The 22,699-nt window shown below is 36.5% G+C and overlaps 4 protein-coding genes across 4 annotated transcripts; 1 reads left to right on the top strand and 3 right to left on the bottom strand.

Annotated features, from left to right (window-relative positions):
* Positions 1-2,816: 2,816 nt before the first annotated feature.
* On the bottom strand, positions 2,817-3,357 carry LOC141828429 (uncharacterized). Its single transcript, XM_074715857.1, has one exon. It carries the CDS (start codon positions 3,300-3,302, stop codon positions 2,955-2,957), a length of 348 nt encoding a protein of 115 aa, XP_074571958.1. The 5' UTR covers positions 3,303-3,357; the 3' UTR covers positions 2,817-2,954.
* Positions 3,358-6,948: 3,591 nt separating this feature from the next.
* LOC141827387 (protein CDC73 homolog) lies at positions 6,949-10,567 on the top strand. Its single transcript, XM_074714614.1, has 3 exons — positions 6,949-8,080; positions 10,158-10,240; positions 10,335-10,567. The coding sequence occupies exons 1-3, from the start codon at positions 7,012-7,014 to the stop codon at positions 10,425-10,427; spliced, it is 1,245 nt and encodes a 414-aa protein (XP_074570715.1). The 5' UTR covers positions 6,949-7,011; the 3' UTR covers positions 10,428-10,567.
* Positions 10,568-10,949: 382 nt separating this feature from the next.
* Positions 10,950-12,083, bottom strand: LOC141827388 (protein LIFEGUARD 4-like). Its single transcript, XM_074714615.1, has 4 exons — positions 11,834-12,083; positions 11,628-11,741; positions 11,332-11,489; positions 10,950-11,147 (listed from the first exon to the last, which is right to left on the bottom strand). Exons 1-4 carry the CDS (start codon positions 12,081-12,083, stop codon positions 10,950-10,952), a joined length of 720 nt encoding a protein of 239 aa, XP_074570716.1.
* A 6,891-nt stretch (positions 12,084-18,974) lies between these two features.
* On the bottom strand, positions 18,975-22,492 carry LOC141826924 (putative aldo-keto reductase 1). Its single transcript, XM_074714245.1, has 8 exons — positions 22,464-22,492; positions 22,170-22,185; positions 20,480-20,647; positions 20,190-20,393; positions 19,908-20,080; positions 19,619-19,715; positions 19,380-19,533; positions 18,975-19,269 (listed from the first exon to the last, which is right to left on the bottom strand). The coding sequence occupies exons 1-8, from the start codon at positions 22,490-22,492 to the stop codon at positions 19,088-19,090; spliced, it is 1,023 nt and encodes a 340-aa protein (XP_074570346.1). The 3' UTR covers positions 18,975-19,087.
* Between the last annotated feature and the right edge of the window lie 207 nt (positions 22,493-22,699).

Here is a 22,699-nt window from a genome sequence, read left to right as displayed (position 1 = left end):
TATCCTATGATTTGAGGGTGGACTCTAGGATGAGTATGAAGCAATTGTTGGTTCGATGATTTGAGAGTATGTAACAAGGTAGACTTAGCGTGGCCCTTCAAGATACGATGCGATAAGAAGAGGTAGGCCGAGCTCCCAAACAATGAAAGTTTGATTCGTAGAACACTTCATACATCTGCCGTGTTTAGGGCTGAGCAAGAATTCGGTTAAACCGAATAAACCGACCGAACCGACCGAATTTAAAATTTCGGTTCGGTTATTTCGGAATTTCGATTTTTTTATTAAAAAATCGATTATTTCGGTTCGGTTTCGGTTTTAAATTTTGTTATTCGGTTAAACCGAAAAAACCGAAAATTAATGGACTTAAATGTAAAGTTGCTAAAAATAAAAAATAAAAAACCCTAAACCATTCTCCGCTCGCTCACTCACGCCGCAACAAGCCAACAACTCCCGTCCCGAGGAGTCCCGACTCCCGACTCCTCCGCTTCCTCTGCCGGTCTGCCCTAATCTTCTCCTCTAATCTTCTCCCGTCGCTCCCGTCGCTCCCGTCGCCGACGCCTGACGTTGCCTAGTCTTCGATGCTCTTGGGCGCCTGGCTGTGACTCCAAGGTTTCGTCGGTCTACCGTCCACCTCAATCATCTTTTCTCCCGTCGCTCTCGCCGCAAGCACCTTCCCATTGTTCTCGCCGCAGACGCTTCAGTCTAGTTTTCAAATAAGATGTAAGCTAGCTGTCCTTCATGCTCCTTAGTTAAGGAAGCTCCAAAATGTCCTATTGATTTTCTTGCTAAATTTTCGCATGAAATTGCATGAGCGAAGGAGCGAGATCCATATGAGCGAAGTAGTTAAAATGTCTTCAATCGTTAATTCTGGAGTGCTGGGAAACTTTGGTGAATTGGAGATAAATCCCGAGCAAGTAATAGAAGTAAGATAAATAGCGTTGCCAATGAACCTAGCAAGCCTAGCAAGCCGGATTGGGCATACGCATACGCATACCATCATTTTAATTGAATCAACCTTTATCATCATTTTAATTAAATTAAATTATTTGAGTTAGAAAAATCGGTTAATTCGGTTAAAAACCGAATTAACCGATATTATATCGGTTCGATTTATTCGGTTATTGTTGAAAAATTCGGTCGGTTCGATTTGATCGAAAAAATTTGGTTTATTCGGTTTTCGATTTATTCGGTTCGGTTCGGTTCGGTTTTAACCGAATACTCACCCCTGGCCGTGTTTGAATCATTCGTAATACTGAATTGTTCATCATGACCCATTATATTTGCACTTTTCAAATTTATTAATCGATTCAAAAAACTGAATCCCTTAACGGGCATTGTCATATTTGATCATGACTACTCAAACAAGTTGCGGATCCATAAAATCTCATCGATCGATATGGGCTATCCTATCCCAATAGGCAGGAATCAGCCTCTATCACCAATAACTTAGATGAGTCATAGTCCCTATCACCAATAAGTGTCATGGGCTAGCATCGACAATGAAATCCATCTATACGATAGCACAACTCGTTTCATATCTCACTTTTCTGTATAAAGATAGAATCTATCATCCTAACGGCCTCACACGATCGGTCTCACGACCATTTGTGAGAAGCTGCAGTTGGCCATGACGAAAGAGGTATTGTCTCGGTTTCATCGAGATTCGAATTCTTGCCCTCTTCTACAACTCTGTTCTGTCGTAACCAATTCAGCTATGTTCCGATGGCAACTCGTTTCATATCTCGCAATATGATATGACGTTGTCTTTGCTTATCCCATTGCAAACACATTCAATCAGCTCTAAAGGCATTAGATAGTCTTCTTCGACAATCTAACGATCGTAGGAATAGTTGCGTTGCGTTCCTCTTTCCTCTAGAATCTGATGGATAGCAACAAGCTAGCAAACAAATTAAACGATCATAGGAATGCATGGCAATGCATGGTTGGTGGAGATGATGAAGCGAATTAAAGGGAGCTCCACTAGATCGAACTCCACCTCGAGAGGGTGCCTAGAGTTGCTACTAGTCGCCGTTGTTCTTCTCCATCTCCCTTCCAAGCTCATCGCCATCCTCCACCTCTCCCTCTGCGATGTCGACATGGAGCTGATCACCTCCTCTATGAGGACAAGCTTTTAAGGCTGTGTTTACTTAGAAGGTTAAATTCTTCTTATATTTTGCTTCCCCGTCCAATCTCCAGATCAGGTAGAAATGGACTGAAATGGATTGAAAAGGAAAGAGATAAATAGAGAGAAGAAAAAACAAAACTTCACTTCTGTTCATTTTCTGCTATTTTATTTTCATAATTTCTCCTGGAAAGAAATAAAAGGAAGGAAGGAATTTAATTCTGTCTAATTTTCCTATTTTATTTCTGTCCAAATACGACAAAAATTGATATAAAAAAAGGAAATTAAAATAAATTATGTATAATTAGAGAAGAGGAAGAAATGCAATTATGTATAACATGGAAATGAATTTATGAGATGTTCACAAACACAAACAAAGAATAATTTAACTTCTTTCTTTCGAACAATTTCAAGGCTAATTTTAATTAAAAGCGAGAAAAAAAATGAATCGAAACCTAGTCGTCGATTGAAGCAATCTACTATTCGAACCCTCACAACGTTGAAAATTTTGAATGTTGTGATAAAAAAAGAGCAATTTCATTGAGCAAATATGCACACAATGACGAGATCGAAGCAGGCGAGATAAGAAAAGGGGGGAACCGAATCGAAACCTAGGCGCCGATCGAAAAAAAAAAATCTAAGTTCTAACCATTACTCATCGATCCTGTTGATTTCGACAGAAGCACGATAGAAATATTCAGCAAAGTTGGAACTCTGAATGATATCCCCAATTCAAGAGGGCGATTTAATTTCATTTAGCAAATATGTACACGGTGACGAGAAACATCGACGCATGCAAGACGAGAAATAGGGGGGAAACGAACCGCTAACCCTAATCGGCGATCCTCGCGATTCTGAATCCGCACTTGACGGGCGACGACGCGGGCTTCGACAGATCGCCGGATCTCCGCCGCAGCATCAACCGCATGCCGTCGGCGACCTTGGTGGCCGGATTGGAGTTGGAGGATTTTCTGCAGAAGGACATGTGGTCGGTGATGGCGTCCAGGAGAACGCCGGGTGAGCTCCGCCGCTGCCGCCTGCTGAGCTCGTCGCGCACGGCCTCGGCGCAGAGCCCGCAGAGCCACTTGCCGTCGAAGTCGGCCTTCACGCTGCCGATGTACTCCAAGGTGCAGTCCTCGCGCAGGCCGCAGCAAGCGCACTTCGCCGACTCGATCGCCATTGCCGCTGCTTCTGCCCAGAGAAGGATTGCGGCGGTGGCATGAGCGAACGAGCTCGAGATTGGGGGCATTGGATTTGGAGGGGAGGGCGCAAATTTATAGCGTTGAAATGAGAGAAATATTCACTTTCGACCCCTCCGATTTAAGGTCGCGATTTTGGGGGAAACTCGATATCACCTGCTGTATATTAAAAAAGAAAGTTTACATTTCCCCAAACTTTTATGGGGTTTTTATAATAATAATAATAAAGGTAAAAATAATTTTTTTTTATTATAATAAAAAATAGATCTGATGATGAAATTTCAGCCCATTTTTATATAAAAATATCATTTATTAAGCCATGTGATAAAATAATTTAATAGACATATATACACTACTATTCAATTTTCCATTTTTCGTAGTTTATTTATAAATTTGTTTATTATGATTTCCCTCTACTTCCATTTAAACACAATATAAACAATCAAAGTTAAAATAATAAAAGTTAAATATAAATTATAATTTAGGATCAAGATGAAATAAATTTATATATTTTTTAAATTTTCTCTCTCTCTCCAATCAAGGAAGAAAGAAAGATATTCGACATATCTTTGTCATTTTGTCTTCGTATTCGAAGACATCCATAATTGCTATGTTATTTATCTAAATCTGTGTCACTATCTATTAGATCAATTTTATATAATTGGATATACGTCTTATCCCATTCGTCTTTATAAAATGATATAATTATTCTCAAGTATACTGTTAGATATTTTTTTTCTTGACACCCATTAAATTCTAAATCCATTGACTAGTTGTACGAATAAGACAAATTTATATTGAAATAATTACGATTTGTAGTTCTTATAATATTATAATAGTTGTCATGATACTGCGGTAGGACATCCAAGTTATTACCTAGACACCCGCGATTTGATCCCCAATTACAGCGTATTTATAGAAATTTTCCTCCAAATAGGAATCGTAATCAAAGGATGCTAGTCATCTGGGTTGGCTGCTGCATGCGCTTCTTGATTTATCCTGGTGGCTGGTAGGAAACTTCCGTAGGATCGGACCGATCACCCCCAGAGATTGAGTCAATGCAGCTAACTGAGATTATCATTTTTTTATAATATTATAATAGTTATGATTTCATAATTGTTACTATAGTTATAGAAGTTGTAGTTTTGTAGCTGATATAACATAAATATTATTGAACAAAATAAGTCCATATTGTAACAGTTATAAAATCATAATTGTTATAATTATAGTAGCAGTTACGAAATCATAACTATTATAATATTGATATAGCTATGATTTCGTAGCGGCTATAATACACAGTAACTATTGGGGGTGGCCGGTCCGGTAATATTGATATAGTTATGATTTCGTAAGAAAATTCTATAATTGCACCATTACCCCGATTTATCATGTTCATACAAATGGTTGATTTTCAGAATTTAATATATGTGTGGGAAGATAATAATTTAAAACAATGTACTTGAAAATGAAGGTAACTATATCATTTTATAAGGGAGTTGATAGGGTGGGACATCATTTTGATTAAAAAATGAAATGTAAAAAAAAATGGAATATGAACATGCGCTCCTTTAATTTTTTTCCCTCAAAATTATGAGCATTCGAAGGAATGTGTTTACTTCAACTGATCCCTCCTAAATTATAGTGTGTTTCTTATCGTTTACTCCAACTTAAATATTGTTTACTTCAACTTATCCATCCTCAATCATAAACCATAGTGTGTGTTCCTTTTTATTCACTTTTAAAATAACATCTATCAAGTACTTATTTGTTGTTCTATGTGATTGGTCACATGGAATTCCTCCAATCAATTAATTAAATGTGCATGAGATTGATTGATTGATGAGATTGATGAGATATAGTTTTTGGTTGGCACTGAATGAGGGATACCTTCCACATGCACCCACATGGTGAAATTAACATGGCTGATGGGACTACTTAATTCAATGGACCAAATCTGGTGGTCTGACCCAACCCACCCCATTCCAATCATGAGCCACATTTGCATCTCATAATGTGGAACCATCACATTATTAATCTGATTTGGGGGAAGCAGCAAAGCAATATCTTTCATTTTTCTGATTTGTGTCCCCCCTCACCCACATGCCTTTAATTTGTCATATTCTTTAGGTTTTTTGATTGTAGTAACTTCAAAGTTAGTTTTACCCCTAATTGACTATCTCCTCTCCCTAATACGGCGGCAGAAATATACCGACTTGTTAGATATTGTTAATGAAGTTTTTTCTCATGATGTGGATGGACTTGCACCGATCAACACGCAAGTCCGCCCCCATCGCCAAAGACTTACATAGTTGTGGAGCTACCGTCAACCGAAATTATCTAACTAAAAATGATAAATATCTATCATTAGTAATCAATTTTTTATTGCACCCTAAGCTTTGTCTAGGCTTGTTCTCAAGTCACTGTATACTAGCTTGCTTGAGCATTTAAACTCATTTGTTGTTAAGGAGTGAAGTGAAACAATACTTTCTAGTGATCTCGACCTCTCTAATCCTTGTCTCTCGTCATGAACATGCATTGTCATGTTATTTTGCGGTGTTGCTTTATCATGATTGTTAAATTATTGTATTGTATTTATTCTAATCGTTTAAAATTGATTATGAGAATCTGATCTCCTTTGCCTCACTTCTACCGCTAGATCCTCGACGTTGACCTTCTCAGCAATGATTGACATTGAGTCGTCGAAGGAGTTGATCATAAGGCTTGGCTTCATGACAAAGTTATAAATTACTCTTAATTTCTATAGAACACATCTCTCTTAAACGAAGACACTTGCGAGAAAAAGGCTTCCACGAAAGAATAGGAGTGATCAAAAATTTGGTTAAATCGAATAAATTGATTAAATTGATTGAATTTAAAAATTCAGTTCGATAATTTTAAAATTCAATTATTTTTTTAAAAAATTAGTTAATTTGATTAATTCAGTTCGGTTTTGATTTTTAAATTTCTTATTCGATTAAATTGAATAAACTGAATTAATCAAAATAAAAAAATAATTTTTAAAATTTTAAATTAGTAAATTTATAAATCTCTAATTAATTGGTAAATTTTTTATAATATTTAAAAATTTTAGTTATTTCAATTAATTCGATCAAAAATCTGAATTAATTGATATTTTATGAATTAATTTGTTATTTTTATTTAAAAATTCGGTCAGTTGTTTTCAATTTTTATTTAAAAATTTTATTAATTCGATTCGAGTTAAAAAAATTTTAATTCAATTTTGATTAATTCGATTTAATTTTAACTGAATACTCAACCCAAATATAAAGCATAGTAATCAAAGGAGAGAGGAAGTCGTGCCTTCTCATCCTTCTGCCAAAGTAAACATCCCCTAAATAGCTAACTATGAATACATAAAGGACCTTTATGTCCTTTCACCTTAAATGGGCTGATGGGCCTATCCAACTTTGTGCTTACTAGCCCAAGACCAAGCACCACATGAATAATTAACGGCTTTTCTTAGATGATGGCCCAGCTAAATTGCTGGGCCGGGCCAGGTATTTGGATAGGATCCGCATGAAATAAATACGAGGCAACTGAAAGGACCATTATGCCCTTTTTTTTTGTCTTTAAGACCCACAGGCGATAGCAAACCCCCGACCGCCGCCCTCTTCTTCTTCTCCTACCCCAAATCGCTCCTCCGCCGGCGTCGATTTCGCCGGGCCGGCGATGGATCCGCTCTCGGTTCTGAGGGAGTACGCGATACGCGGAGAGTTGGACCGCGTGAGCCGAGTCGGCGACGAGCTACGCTTCGGTTCCGAGTACGCCTTCCCCGCCTCCGCTGTCACCGCCTACCGCTCCAAGCAGGGCGGGTTCTACCACCTCGACGCCCTCCTCTTCTTTGCTCGTCACCACCAACTCAAGCACACCGACTACCTCCAGTCCGCCCGTCACCACCGGGTCACCACAGTTACTCTCCCCGACCGCAAGGCCCTCCTCGACTACCTCCTCGGCCGCACCGCCTCCTCCGATGCCGTATCGCTCCTCCCTCCTCCCACCTCCTCAGCCGCCAACGCCATCGAGGAGTACCGCCCCGATGATCCCTCCCTCCCCCTCGAGGAGCCCCCTTCCTCTGCCCCCGCCGTCGACGCCTACGCCGCCGATCAACCCGCGACCGTGGCTGTCGACTACGTCGCCATGATCCGCTCCCTGGAGAGGCCCCTCAAGGACCGCGAGTCCCTCCTCGAATGTCGCAACCGTGACTTCCACGCGGTGCTCCTCGCGTCCACCAAGCGCGAGGAGGAGAGACAGCGCCTCGAGTCGCAGCAGCGCAAGGACGGCCTCGTGGCCAAGACGCGACTTATTGGGACCGACGACCATCATCGTCCTGTTGCCGCGGCCTACGGCGGCGGCGGAGACGATGTTGCTGATGCCGTGGCCTCCAAGCCCAAGATGCATCTGAAGGGAGGCAAGATTGGGGAGGGGGTTCCGATCATTCTCGTTCCCAGCGCGTACAGTACCTTGATCACCATCCACAATGTAAAGGAATTCTTGGAAGACGGGATTTTTGTGCCGACGGATGCGAAGGTGAAGGCAATGCAGGGCCCGAAGCCTGACTGTGTGACAGTGCAGAAGAAACTGAGCCGGGACCGCGCGGTGGCCGCCTACGAGGTCAGAGATAAGCCCTCGGGGTTCAAGCCAGAGGACTGGGACCGTGTTGTGGCTGTGTTTGTGCTCGGCAAGGAGTGGCAATTCAAGGACTGGCCGTTCAAGGACCACGTTGAAATTTTCAACAAGAGTGAGTGTCATTTCAGACAAACTGTTTGTGAGTTTGTCTCTCTTAGTTGATGTTTTCATGACTATAATAGAGTATGCAATGATGCTAAACTACTAATTCTCTTCGTTGTTGCAGAAATCTGAATTTTGTATGAATATGTTCAGGGGTCAACATTTTTCTTGTGGTTCTAATCCCTTTATTCATCTACATGAATAGATTCCTAAGTTTTTAAGTGACATTCCCTATTATTTTGAAACTACTTTATCGAGCCAGATTTTTGGCACTCATGAAAAATATATCTGGGTAACTTCTATAATTAATACCAATGCATTAGGTCAGACATTAGAACTGGATAATGTTTTGCTTGTTTGGATCCTACTAATAAGTGTTGGTGTCAATTGTTTTCTAGTATAGTTGGATACCTATCCTCCTAAATTTTATTACTTATGTTCTCCTTGTTTTGATAAATTTAAGACCTAGAATGCATCTCAAGTACACATTTTTCACTGGTGAAGATTGATAATAATTTATTATCCCAGAACATATACTATGAACATCTTAGTCATATATGCATGAAAGAAATATATTCACTGTTTTTGGATAATTTGAAACCTAGAACGTTGCTCTAACTACATAGTGGTACATGTGTGAAAGATGTATATTATATATTATACATATAGATAGATTGTTTGTGTTTTCAGTATTTTTTTTTTCAGAATTCAATTACTTTTCTTTTATGTTAGAAGTTACTTCATTTGAGTTATCTAATATCGAAGAAGCTTTTGTTTTAATTATAATATCTTTGATTTTATGATACATGAAAAGGCATTTAAGTTCAATATGTTCAGTAAATGTGAGAATCTACTCCTGTGTGGCAGCATACTCCTTCCCTCATATTGAGTGTTCATCATTATTATTATTTTCAAACTACATTTTATGACCTAACTAAATTATTTGTTATGTTCCATGACATCCTGTAAGTAAGTGCACTGATGAAATCTAATTACAAAAATAGTCTTCTGTAGGCTTTTCTTGCTTATTGTGTCAGTATTATTGTTTGAATTTTGTCTGTTCTAATAGCAGTTGCCTCTTTACATTTTGGTCATGGAAGATTAAATTGTTATTCTTTGTTTATTTTAACTGTTTCTCAATCTTTCATATATTGCTATCTGTGAACTCTCTAACCTAGCATACTTATGCATTCCATACAGTGTAATTACTCTCTAACGATAACTTGTCAAAACATAGAGTTCTTTGCATTCTTCATTTTGAATACTGTGGTAACCAACAGCATGCTGTTCATCCTGTTTATAAACAAAAACATCCATGCTGTTTTTTCATGATGCAACTTTAGTTGCCTTCTGGGTAGATCTTAACATTGGATATGATTGGTTGAGTCTGCCTGTTGCTAAGTTGGAAATGTAACAGATGCCCTTGATGGATTTGAAACTTGAGATTTCCTTTTGCTTCTCCAGTCACACTCTCCGTTGATAATATCAACAAGGGTCTTCATGGATGACACGACGAGTGTGTGTCCAAACATCATTTCAATTCTAGACGAGTAGATTTGCTACGTAATAGATGCTTGCATAAATGTCATTGATGTAACCAATCACTGTGCTTTAACTGTAAATTCCCAGCTCATATGGACGATAGGTCTTGCATGTATCTTACTTGCTAGGAAAAAAATTACATTCTTTTGTTATTATTTGTTATTACTTAATAGAATTGATCGTAATTTGGTGCAATTTATTTCTATGATCCATAAGGTCATTGCACTGCCAAACTGAGTTGGCATACCTATTCTTGTTTCTCTTATACCTTGCAAGAGCTTAAACTGCAGTTAGATACCTCACAAGAGTTGTAAACTTGCCATGTGTGTGTTAAATCTAAGTAAGGTTGATAATTTGGAGTTCTTCCTGATTGATTTTGTTGTCTTTTCCATGAGAACTTTCGGTCTATTAAATTTAAGAACATGTTTGCTATGGTTGCACAGTCAATTTACTTGATTTCTTATTCTGTTCTAGTCAATTTTCTAAGTGATTTCTCATCCAGTGCTCCTTCCTTTCCGCTGAGATTCGTTTGATGTTTTGTGCAGTTATCGGGTTCTATGTTCGTTTTGAGGACGATAGCGTGGAATCCGCAAAAACAGTGAAGCAGTGGAATGTAAAGATTATTTCCGTAAGTCGATCTACCAAATCTTAAGCTGTTCTACCCAACTGCTCACTTTGTCACTGACCGAAGGTCCTTGTCCTCCCTTAAAACTTCTTTGCAGATCAGCAAACACAAAAGGCATCAAGACAGAGCAGCTGCTTTAGAGGTTTGGGATCGACTAGAAGAGTTCATGCGATCGCGATCGCATACATGAATCACGAAATGCCTTTGTAAGAACCACAAGATGATGTCTCTAATCGTTTCCTATCAGTTCTAGGTTCAACTGTGTTGTAGACATAATACCAATGCCTTCAAACGTTGGATTCAACCTATTTAAGATGAAGCTTGATATTATTTCTGGAAATTTTGAAATATTATATTACTAGGAACATTTCGATTTAATCAAATTTTTTGCTCACCTTTAGTTTCACTTTAAGCCCTAAATCTTATCTAAATTGTAACTTAATTCCCATGGTTTTGGAGATTTTTGTTGCAGAGGAAACTTCACTTTGATCCCGCAAATCTATCTAATTACATTATAATACAATAGTTCTTTTCAACTCATTTGTTGTAGAGGAAATTACACTTTGACCATTATACAAAGATTTCTACTAAATTATATACATAAATTGGAATCACACTTTTCATAGACGTCATAGAAAAAGAAAAGATTAAACGTTCCATTGTTAGTTATTTCTCAAAGCACAAATGTATTTTCTTCACCTTGGATGTTCGATCACTCCTCCATTACGCTGAGCAAGGCTAAGAACAAGTTGATGATGTCGAGATATAAAGAGATAGCGGCCGGGACGTACTCGTCGTAGCTATGGCGCTTGATGAGGTTGTCGGTGTCGTAGACGATGAAGCCGGAGAAGACGATTGCTGATATGCACCCGAATATCATCGTCGTCGTCTTGCCCAAGGGGAAAAATATCTACAATGATAAATCTCAGTCAGTTTCATGGACTCAATCTTTGGGGGTGACCGGTCCGATCCCACGGAAGTTTCCCCACTGACCAAAAAAAAAAATGGTGATACATTGTCTCCAGAGTTTAAGTGAGATTTTGATGATGATAAAATTAATGGGTGCTTTTTAAATTTTTGCTAAAATAATGGACCTGAATGAGAGAGAAAATGGTGAGGCAGAGAAGAGCCGCAAAGAGAAATGGGCCGAGGAAGCTGAAGTCGTGGCCTCTTTTGGCGGCCCAAAAAGTGTAGAGAGTTAGGCCCATGAAAATTATTGCCGTTAATGCTGCAGCTTCTAACACCACGTTGCCTGCCCAGCCCAGCAACAATTTCATATTTTAGTCTAAAAATTTATTAAATATGTGATTCAGACCCTTACTATATGCTAATGAACAATATGCAGTTTAGTCCATACTTTTTCGGAATTTACATATAATTTCACAATCACCTTGACGGCCGGAGCATGCCAATCCGATAGTCATTCCCATACATATCGTAAACAACACCAGCAAAATCATGTTTATCGGGTGGCGATCGCTCAAGAACACCATCGGTATCATCACTGCAAGATTTCATTCCATTTGATCGATCGATCGATCGAAGACTAGTTGGTTAGTAGTTTGCAACGACATACATATATACATACATACATACCTAATAAAGGTAAAATCATGATGATAAAGGTGAGGATGATCGAGTTAGAGGTGCGGCTGATGAAGAAGACATGGATTGAAGGAACTATATTCATGACCGCGGCGATGATGATGGTGATGAGGATTTGCATGGCGACTATGAGGTAAACCTTGCGGATGAACCCCCATCGGAGCTGTGGGCTCTCCATCATATTTGGATATAGACCGCCTGACGTCCCAATCTCCACATCCCATGATTTCTCGTTCTTCATCTCGATTAGAAATTATTTAGAGATATTTTTTCCCCTCGAGTTTATTTCAATCAAGAGAGAAGAAGAGGAAGAAAGAAAATGATGGATTTAAACAAGAGAGGGGCGGTGAGGGTGGATTCATGGATGATTTTACTAAATATACGAGCGTAGGACATTCATGACTAAATTTGCAAATGAATCACGCGCATTTGGCAAATTATGACTATTTGGACTAAAATTGACAATATGAACATATATTTAAAAGTTTTTTCAATCCTTCTCGAAGTAGTCATTCTCGACACAATTGAACTATCAATATTCAAATTCAACCCTCTAGGTAGTTACTCTCGGCGCAAACACGATCGATATTCAAGTTCATTCTCGTGGCAAGTGGCTTCATTATGGTCATAGAACCTCCAATACAATTTCATTCCTTCCTCATCTCCACATAAGTCTTCATTATGGTCATACTCCGATTCTAGATGAATTAAAGGACAACTACTTTGTATAAAATAACACTATGTTGGAGTCGCTATAATAAAACATAATATATATAGATTTTGCTTGATTAATTTTAGAAGTAGATAATTTTCTTCATGATTTATCTATCGAATAAATTTAAAATATAATTTATGTATATTTAGATGTCAACTTTTAAAATCATCTCTAATGAGATTTAAATTCTGATTCTCTTATTTAGATAAAGTGTATGAGTATTTTAGATAGACCCTAATCTCGACCTTAATCTTTGCTCGGTCTTGGATCCTGACCTCAACCTCTACTCAGCCTCGGGTTCTGGTCTCATCTCAAGCCTTGGATCCCAACATTCGCTCGACCTCACGTGCCGATCTCATCTTAGCCTAGGGTCTCTCTGTGATCGATTTTGGGTTGAGCCCATAAGATCGATTCACCCATAAGATCATGGAACTATAAGGCTGTTTCTTTCAAAAAATCAGGAAAGTATTCTAGAAGACATGGATAATAGGAGCGTGTATATCAGAATATATCATAAACGATAGCACATATTTCAGAATAAATCTTAAATGGATGCTTATGTTTTGAAGATTCAAGATATTGATAACTCTATAAAAGGTCGCTCCTATCTAGGGGGCATAGGTATGCACATGCAAAATCCTAATTTCCTCAAGCCCTTAATCTCCATCCTCTTACAAAACCCTAACTTGAGCGTCAGAATAACTTATCGGGAACCAACCTCGACACTATTCTAACTCTCTTTTTAGAGTATTCTTCAGGTATTTTCGTCATCTCTAACTACGAGGAGCGTATACATCAGTCCGTTTGTTGACTAGTGGCTTGATCATTCTCGGTATTTGCTCGAAACAGTCGGTATTGACTATTTTCTACAAGGAAAATGTGCACAAGATTTTATATTTTGTAGCCATCTATGAGCATCTGCATACCTCTCTGACATAGTTTGCATGACTTGATCTTATTGTAGAATTGTATTTGCTATAGTTGTAATCCAAAACAATCCTATTAATGCAGGTCTATCAGAGCATTTGTAAGAATATTACAAGATAGGTGATAGTAACATAATTCATGGTAAGCACTAGTAGGATAAACTTTACTCATTGCAAATAATATTCCACTGTCTATCAGATGTAAATGTCATAGTTGATGTATCAGCTGCAAAAAATATTTTTAGGTGATTTAGAAATCACTCACATGGTGGGTCACACTCAACCTTAGCAACTACAAAATCAACTGGAATAAGATTTCCATTACCATCTACTGTTGTGGCCATCAATAAAACATTAGGATACTTGCCACTTATGTGTGTTGCATCGATTCCAATTACTTTAAGAATATACGCTCGAAAAACTTTTCCACATGCACCAAAAGTCAAAAACTAATATTGGAATTTATTATCACTATTTGTTTTCAATGCAACAACGTACCCGGGTCATTATAGTTTAGTCTACTAAGATCACCATATTCCTTATTAAAATCACCTATCACCTTATTTAGAGCTTTTTGATGTGCATAATATGACTTTCGATATGATATATACACTCTAAATCATGCTTTTATATCTCTCTGAATTGTTTTGGGTTTATAATCATCTACACAAAATGACTTTCAATCTAATAAGCTATAAAAGTCCCCGGGGCAATGGTGCCGCGGTAGGACATTCAGGTTGTCACCCAGGCACTTGCAGTTCGATCCCCAGCTACGACATATTTGTAGAAATTTTTCTCCAAATGGGGAGCGCAATCAAAGGATGTTGGTGTCTAGGTTGGCCGCTGCGTACACTTCCCGATTTACCCTGGTGGCAGTTGGGGAACTTCAGTGGGGCCGGGCCGGTCATCCTAGGGATAGTCAATGAGACTAACTGGGATTTATCATTTTTTTCTAATAAGCTATAAAAGAAGATATGTATGCAGAATGGTCAACTTTTCTCAAGCTAAGTCCGCACCGGTGATGCTTTAAATATTTTATAGAACTCAATCTTGCAATTATTATTCGTGTGCAATTTCTTCCTCACAAGTTGTTTTAACTAACTCTGGTGTTTTTGGTCAAGGCCGGCTCAAGGCATAGGCCACTAAGGCCTATGCCTAGGGCCTCAATTTTAGTGGGGCCCATTATTATTATAAAAATATTTTAATAAATTTTTTTTTATATTAATCAAACAATGTGTTCGTTTCGTGAGATCATAGTGCTTCGATTTTTGTAGGGTCACATCATGTTTGTATGGCTACACATGAGAATTTGATATCACTTCGTGCATTTGATGCATTGCTTACGCATGCACGCCTATATGCATGAGAAGTTGCTGCATGCATAAGAATTAAGCATAGCTAAATTGATGCATCATTTTAAAAATAACAGTAAAACTAATTAATTTTATATTAATTATAATTATTATATTATTATAAAAATATAAAATTCTATTTATATGGCAATTTCCTTTTCTTTTATCTTATTTTATATCTTCATTCTCTCAAAAGCTAACAGATCAATAATGTGGATCTCATTTTATATGATATAAAAAACTTAAAATTACTTAAGGATAATTTTTTTTAAAATAAAATATTTAAATCTTAAAATTTTTTTAACACATAACATGTAATCTGATATTGATGATTTAGGTTTATTTTTAGAATTAAAAGTTTTTTAAAAAATAATAAATCCAGAATTATAAATCACAATTGAGGTATTAAAAAATTAAATTATTTTTCTAATGCATAAATAACTTATAAAATATTATTAGCTTCAGCAAAAAGAAGTTTTTTAAAATTAAAATTAATAAAGTCTTATTTACGTTTAATAATGTCTTAAAAAAGATTAAATAATCTAGTAATTTTATCAATTAAAAAAATTTATTAATAAAATTTGAATATAAAATTTTAATTAATAATTTTGCATCTCAAAAAAAAAAATTTTAACCTGTTGTTGTCGGTCCCAAATCCGAACGAAAAAAGATGAGGGAAAATTTTATATTTAAAAAATATATTAAAGGTCTAAAAAAAAAATTTAGCCTAGGGCCTCATAAAACCTTGAGATAGCCTTGTTTTTTGTATCCTTTATTTTGTATGTAAAGCATCTTTTCATAGCATATTTAGCAAGTGAATCTTTAAAATATTTTTGTGTTATGTAAATCTACAATAAGAATTTATATATATTTATGTTAGTATTACTGAAATTGAGTTATGTTAACCTTATGAAAGTTAAGAAAAATATGTTATTTGACCAATAAAAAATTCAGTACTGTCATCTAGTTCTTGCCATTGCAATGGATAAGTCTTGAATTCATTACATATACATCTTCAGCTAATGAAAATTGCTCTTCAAAGTTGCTATATTATAATATTAGTTAGTGTTGACTGGCTCATCTAATGCTTAGTGTATATCATTTACATAGAATTCATCATCGGAGACTTTCCTTTCAATTTCTGCTTTCATTCTATTATTGTTAAATTCTTATTGAGTCTACATATCTTCAAAATAATTTTCTAATCTTGTACTCGTATGGTCCGAGTCATTCTCAAAACTAAGAGTTTGTTCATTCAAATTAAATATGTAATTAGTAATCTCTCCGGTATTCACTACAACACTAAAGGAAGTTGAAGTGAGCAGATTGATAGTAATTATATTTATATTTGAAGTAACCGATACATGTTGGTTCTCTAATTATGAATCAATAGATTCCATCGTAACTAAGAGCACATCATCAAAAATTGAATCTTCTCTACATTGATACAATCAGAAATTAACCATATTACTAACAAAAAATTCTATTAAAATTGTGAATATTTCAAAAATACACTAACCGAGTGGAGTAAATCAATAGATTATAAAATGTGTATCTTCCTAAAATAGTAGTATGACATTTTAGAGATTATCCTTTTAGAAACAAACAACTTTTAGATCAAAAACATACTTATGTTTTTGATTTAAAGTGTTAATACCGGTCAACTACAACTTTGAAAATACAAAAAAGGAGACAAGAAAGTCCAGATACATAGTGAGTGAAAGCCATTGATAATGCTAATATATAAATAAGAAAACAATATCTAAAGTTGCAAAATTATCGTTCGATTATTAGAGCGAAAAGCTTCGTCCACGGTATAATTTTAGATATCATTGGTGTTGTGATAAAATTGTTTAGAGTGAAAAAAATTAGACTGAATAAGAAGATGTCACTGGCGACAAGATTGGTAAGAGCATGAATAATAGTTTAGATGTTACTAGTGACGTCGGGTTTTAGAGTTTTTTTGAAATGCTTGAAATTTTGGAGTTGTTGGGACAATAGTTTACACCCTACCTTCCAAATTTTAGTGCGCGATGCTTCGATTTTAAGGGAGCTTCTCCGAGTTCGAAGATTTGAGTGCTGAGTGAAAATAAAACAAAGAGCTGCCATGATATGATGCAGATTGTTGAAAATAGACACGCCATTGAGCATTAAGAGATGACGTGGTGTTTAGGTTTTGGTTTTGTCCGTCTCTATTCGCCTTTTCACCAAGAAGGTGAAAGATTTTATAAAATAATGTGATTTGCATGCATATTAATTGAGTATTTATTCTTTTGAATATCCATAAAATATCTTTCTTTAATTCTGGTCTTTTATCATCATAGGCTGAAACTTTTCTTTTCTTTTCTTTTATTTGATTCCTGATTATGATTGTCTTATCAACAAGATCTTTCATTTTATTTTCTATGAATAAAAAATTTGTCCAATTCATAGATTGATTTTGTTTAATCAACTCGATTATAATTTATTGTACATTATCCCGTCAATGAAGATCTCTGAATAATGTGTTAGAATTAGCCTTTAGTGTCAATTCGGATTGAGTTGGACTCGAGTTGGACTCAAGTCAACTCAGATTGTGTGAGACTCGAGTTGGACTCAAGTCACACAAGCCAAATTCGAATTCATCAAAGATTATCATGCATGAGATCATGATCATAAAATGCTGCATGATCTTCCTTAAAAGAAGAGAAAGATTATCATGCATGAGATACATAATCTTCATTAAAGGAAGAGAAAGATCTTCATGCATGAGATGCATGAGAATTAATAAAATATTAATTCCTTAGATCACTAAAAGATAAAACCCTTCATATCTCATGGTGGGATATAAAAAGGGGTGAGAGGCTCTTGATGAAGGGTTGTTTTTGGATGCTCTTACTCTCCCTCTTCCTCTTCTCTTCCACCTTTGGCCGAATCCTCTTTTGTGGCTAGCATCACAGTTGGGTTCTTCTCCATATCAGTGTTCGTGTGGATACCGTGGAGGCACGAACGCACTGATCGTGCTGAGATCCGTCGACCTTGAAGGCAAAAAGTTGCTGTCGGGATTGCGAAGGACACGCATCGAAGGTAAACTCGATTCTAGTAAGTAGAATCGTCAAATGAGTATGTTTTTCACATGGATCTTCTGGAGGGATCCTGTTTTCCATTGCGTTATATGCGGTTTAATCGGTTTTTCGCACATATAGATCCCTACATAATGAACATATGATATTGGGCCAGAACTCTCCCCACAGCTGATGAACAAGTTGGGAAGCTATAGCCACCAAGAAGAGTTAGAAGGGTGGCTAAGGAACTTAGTGAAACCTTTCAGACGCTAAAGTCAGGCATAGAAAAAAAGAAGAAAAAGAAACGAAGAAGCTAAATAGTAAGAAAACAGTCTTCCCCACCTATACGAGCACTCTTTTATATTAACTTGAAACCTAAAAGAGTGAGAGGGATCTTTATCGTGCACTCCGCACATTTCGCATACATCAGCCCATGCCTTCAGAATGTGTCCCTATACCATTCCTCCTACTCTCTCGTGCGCCCACTTGTCCGAGACCCCATCAACCTTGATTCAAATTAGATCATGATCACACTTAGATCATGATCACACTATTTGCCTTTAAATCTGTTGGCTTGATTCGAACTCGATTTCAAGTCAGATTAATCTAATTCTACGTTGATCGAGTCCAAAGCCTACGATGTGGCTAGCCTCTGTCATCTCCGCCGCATCTATCCCCGTTGGGATTCAAACTTTGATTCCCATGGGAGCAAATTTTTTAGCTCCAACATCATGTTTTGTACAAAACAACTCGAAGATAAATTGTACGAGTATTTTGCACTGGTATAGCCAATGTTGAGTTGTACACTCCAGTAATTTTTTATTTAATATATTAAATTAAAATTTAAAAAATTAAAATAGTCTAATTAGTCCTACTAATTAGCTCAAGGTAGTTGAGAATTGTGATTATGTTATCGGTATTTTGGACACATAACTATAAGTAAAACACCATTATTTTGATAAATTTTAAAAGAGTGGTGTGCATTCGATGATATGAATTTAAAAAAAAGATGTTCTTTTGATTTTTTGCCAATTTTCTATGATAAAAACTGAAAAAAAAAATCTAAAGTAAAATTTTCGCATAAATATTTTATGCAAAATTAAACAGTGGCTTAATCAGACAACCGATTTGCAAAAGCCATTTCCATGTTTATCACAACGGAGGTAATTAAAACCCCCAGAGTACTGCTAGAGGGGATGATAAGTTGATTACACGATTTTGGGGGGTGTATTTGCAAGTTGCCACACATACGATGCAAAAGGTCCTATGGCTCTATCCCCAGCAAATTCATCCACAGGCAATGCCTCAGAAATCTCTTTCAGGTCATCTTCTGTAAGCTTCACCTTCAGTGAGCCAATGTTCTCGTCCAAGTTCTTCATCTTCGTCGTCCCTGACCATCATTCAAGCAATAGCGAAAACACCAGTTTAGAGTTTGGTGACAAATTAAATCTAAGGGTTGTTAAGTTTATCACTTTTGACTTACAGAAATTAAAGTTTTACCTGGAATGGGTACTACATCATTCCCTTGATGGAGAAGCCAAGCAATGGCCAATTGAGCAGGGGAACAACCATGCTTCGCAGCCAAGTTGGTTAACCGAAAATATAGGGTCTTGTTCCTATCCAAATTGTCTCCAGAGAACCTAGGGAAATGGGACTGAGGAAAACGCCAAGTGACTATATCGATCGAAGGATCATGTCTTGAGCATATGTAGAAAATTAAATCGACAATGAGATCATACCAGAAAATTGCCAGGAGTCAAGCTTTCTACACTGGCCTTTCCAGCGAAAAACCCAGAGCCAAGTGGACTGTACGCAACTATTCCAATGCCAAGATTCCTGTTTAATTTCTCAACAATATATATACATTAGTTAGAATTAACTCTCGATTGAGATTGGTTTAATTCTCAGTTCGTTTTTGTCGCAAAAGAAGAATATGCAAATGCTTCTACCATAAGAATCGATCAACTGATGTTTTGAAGAGTAGCAAAATGATGATTAGTTTTTAATATATATAGCAAGAGAAAACACCTGCAAAGAGGAACGACCTCACTCTCGAGGTCGCGAGTCCAGAGTGACCACTCCATCTGCACAGCAGTGAGGGGATGCACAGCATGCGCTCGCCTGATCGTATCGGGGCTCGCCTCCGACAGCCCGATGTATTTCACCTTCCCCTCCTCCACTAGCTTCTTGAGCTCTCCCATCTTGGACAAGATCGATGCCAAAGAGAGAGAACAGAACTAGTTAATCAATGCTAAACAAGCTAATTAATCAGCTCATAAGCTGAAAGAAGAAGTGTGTTTGATTGCTCACGGTGTCCTCGATAGGAACAGTCAAATCCACCCGGTGCTGGTAGTAGAGATCGATGTAGTCAACTCCCAGGCGCTCGAGGCTGGCCTCACAGCACGCTCGCACGTACTCCGGCTTCCCGTTGATCTCGAGGTCGTTTCCGTTGTACTTCGAGATGCCAAATTTAGTGGCGAGTTGGACCTTTTCTCTCGGCAAATGCTTCAGCGCCTGCGAAAACCACCACCATTTCATCCACCAATCTCAAATCCTCGAGCACCCAATTTCTACACTAGGGAGAGAGAGAGAGATCGAACCTTTCCGATCAATATCTCGTTTGTGTGAGGTCCGTAGGCGTCGGAGGTGTCGAAGAAAGTGATGCCTCGACCGAACACCTGCTTGATGATGCCGATGGCTTCTTCATCACTGGAAGGCGCGCCGAAGATCCCAGCAACGCCGAAGCACCCGAAGCCCAGTCTCGAAACCTACATGTTGGGAATAGTGCCCTCAAAGCATTGTAATTGGATTATGTTTTTTTTTAAATAAAAGCGACATTTATCATTGAACATATTTTGTTTTGAATATCATAGCAAAATCCTTAGTTTATTGGATGTAACCATAATTTAGTATATATAAGAGTTATATATACAAGAGGATTAAATTATGGATAATAAACTTAAATTAAGTCTGTGATGAAATTAATTAAAGTATGGGATCTTTAATTAAAACATCACTAATGCGGCCCATGAACATTTTGAATGTGACTGTCTTATCCGGACCGTCGATGTGGAGACATCTAGCTGGGGGCATTTATATATAATGAGATTATGTAGGACTTGGACCGATTTAATTAGAAATTTCATAATAAATTCCGTTATACTATGAAATTCAAATTAAATCATAAAGATGATCATATATGGATAGATCTTAATCCTTAAGTAATTATAAACTCCTATTTATTTCTATGTAATTCTTAATTTGCTTGTTTAAAGTTTGCAATTACGCATTCTCAACACTTGCATTTTAGATTTACATTTGAAATGAATGGCTGGGAATATAAATTTACAGATATGGAATCCATTCCTTCTTGCGGGAAGCAGAAAGATAATTCCCTCATTTGTTAATTCTGGAACTGAGTGTTGGGCCCAATCGATTTATAATGGAATTATAAATTGAACCACTCACTAGTGGATTAATGGTAAATGAGGTTTAAAAATAATTGGAGAGGTAAACGGAAAATTTCCTAGCTCCAATTATGAATTATCTATGGAGGATTAATCCGTATGTAATGATTATATCAATGGACGACTCTTTTCATAGAGTAAAATATTCTATAATAAAGAAGAGTGCAATTCCATATTTTTAGTGGAGTAATAATGGAATTAATAAATTGAATAAATTAATTAAAGAGTTTAATTATTTATCCAATTTATTGAAGCTTCTTATTATAGGTCCATGGTCCCCAGTACGCCTTCTTTATCAATGACGAGCTAAAAATGCAATTTAGAAATCAAAGGTGAAAATGGAAATTTGTTTCCATAATTCCAACGGCTTGGAAATAAATTAAATATGAGATTTAATTAAAATTATAATTATGTGATAATTATAATTTGTGAATTATTATGGTAATATCCAAAAGGATATTAATAATATCTTTAATATATTTGGAATATATTAAATATTATAAAATCCAAAAGGAAGGAATATATTAAATTTTATAAAAGGTGATTTTACCGTGAAAAACCAATTAAAAGGAAAAAGAATTTTGGAAATTCTTGAAATAAATCGGTAAAACAAAACGAAAAAGGAAGAAGAAAATCTTTGATTGATCTTTCTTTTAATAAAGGATCTTCCCTTGTTTTCCATAGCCCCACTCTCCCTATATATGTTTTCATGAGTTGGAAACAAAGAGAGAGAGAGAGCAGAGAGAAAGAGTAAAAAAATAATTGATTTCTGAGATTTGTATTTTGGAGTGCCCACACACTACCGTCAATAGAAGGATCGTACTGGAAGGCTGTGGTTTCTACGCACCCAGAATTTACGAAAGAGGAAAACTACAAAGAGGTTAGTTTTCTATAAAACACTTTCTTTTTGTAAATTTAAATTCTTCATTGATTTATATTCATGTGTTGATTAATAATTTGTGAAATTATATAATCGCTTCCGCTATATTTCGATCGGATCGAGAATTGATAATCTGTATCACCGGAATAGTTTCGGAGGCTCACCGTTTTTTCCTACAAAATGGTATCAGAGCCAGGTTATCATGTGAATATTAAATCATGAACCTTTGCTATTTACTGTCTTTGCAATTTACTGTTGATAGTCATTTACGTAATTCAATTGTTGATAAGTAATTATTTGATTAAAATTATTTGATTATTTTGTTTTAATCTTGTGTGGCTTCTGTTATAAATGTTTTGTAAATGTTAAAAAGTGATTATTTGATTATGATTTGTTTTAATCAAATTAAAATATGTCCTTTTTATGTGATCCAAATTTTAAGGAAATTAATTAATTAAAAATTTGTTTTAATC

Source organism: Curcuma longa, chromosome 4 (genome assembly GCF_044706935.1).
Source record: "Curcuma longa cultivar G26 ecotype Majalengka, Jawa Barat chromosome 4, ITB_CL_G26_1.1, whole genome shotgun sequence".
NCBI classification, from domain to species: domain Eukaryota; kingdom Viridiplantae; phylum Streptophyta; class Magnoliopsida; order Zingiberales; family Zingiberaceae; genus Curcuma; species Curcuma longa.
Note: the sequence above shows the minus strand (reverse complement) of the source record. Positions and strands in the feature narration are given on the sequence as shown.

What these genes read in the sequence shown, in the direction of transcription:
- LOC141827388 (XM_074714615.1), bottom strand. Translation starts at nt 12,083, where the DNA reads ATGAAGAACGAGAAATCATGGGATGTGGAGATTGGGACGTCAGGCGGT. An exon ending in CATGATTTTACCTTTATTAG is followed by an intron (nt 11,742 to 11,833) that starts GTATGTATGTAT and finishes GAAATCTTGCAG; the next exon opens with TGATGATACCGATGGTGTTC. An exon ending in CCATTTTCTCTCTCATTCAG is followed by an intron (nt 11,148 to 11,331) that starts GTCCATTATTTT and finishes TTATCATTGTAG; the next exon opens with ATATTTTTCCCCTTGGGCAA.
- LOC141828429 (XM_074715857.1), bottom strand. Translation starts at nt 3,302, where the DNA reads ATGGCGATCGAGTCGGCGAAGTGCGCTTGCTGCGGCCTGCGCGAGGAC.
- LOC141826924 (XM_074714245.1), bottom strand. Translation starts at nt 22,492, where the DNA reads ATGACTATCAACAGTAAATTGCAAAGACA. An exon ending in TGACTCCTGGCAATTTTCTG is followed by an intron (nt 19,534 to 19,618) that starts GTATGATCTCAT and finishes CGTTTTCCTCAG; the next exon opens with TCCCATTTCCCTAGGTTCTC. An exon ending in TGATGTAGTACCCATTCCAG is followed by an intron (nt 19,270 to 19,379) that starts GTAAAACTTTAA and finishes AATGATGGTCAG; the next exon opens with GGACGACGAAGATGAAGAAC.
- LOC141827387 (XM_074714614.1), top strand. Translation starts at nt 7,012, where the DNA reads ATGGATCCGCTCTCGGTTCTGAGGGAGTACGCGATACGCGGAGAGTTG. An exon ending in CGTTGAAATTTTCAACAAGA is followed by an intron (nt 8,081 to 10,157) that starts GTGAGTGTCATT and finishes TGTTTTGTGCAG; the next exon opens with TTATCGGGTTCTATGTTCGT. An exon ending in GGAATGTAAAGATTATTTCC is followed by an intron (nt 10,241 to 10,334) that starts GTAAGTCGATCT and finishes ACTTCTTTGCAG; the next exon opens with ATCAGCAAACACAAAAGGCA.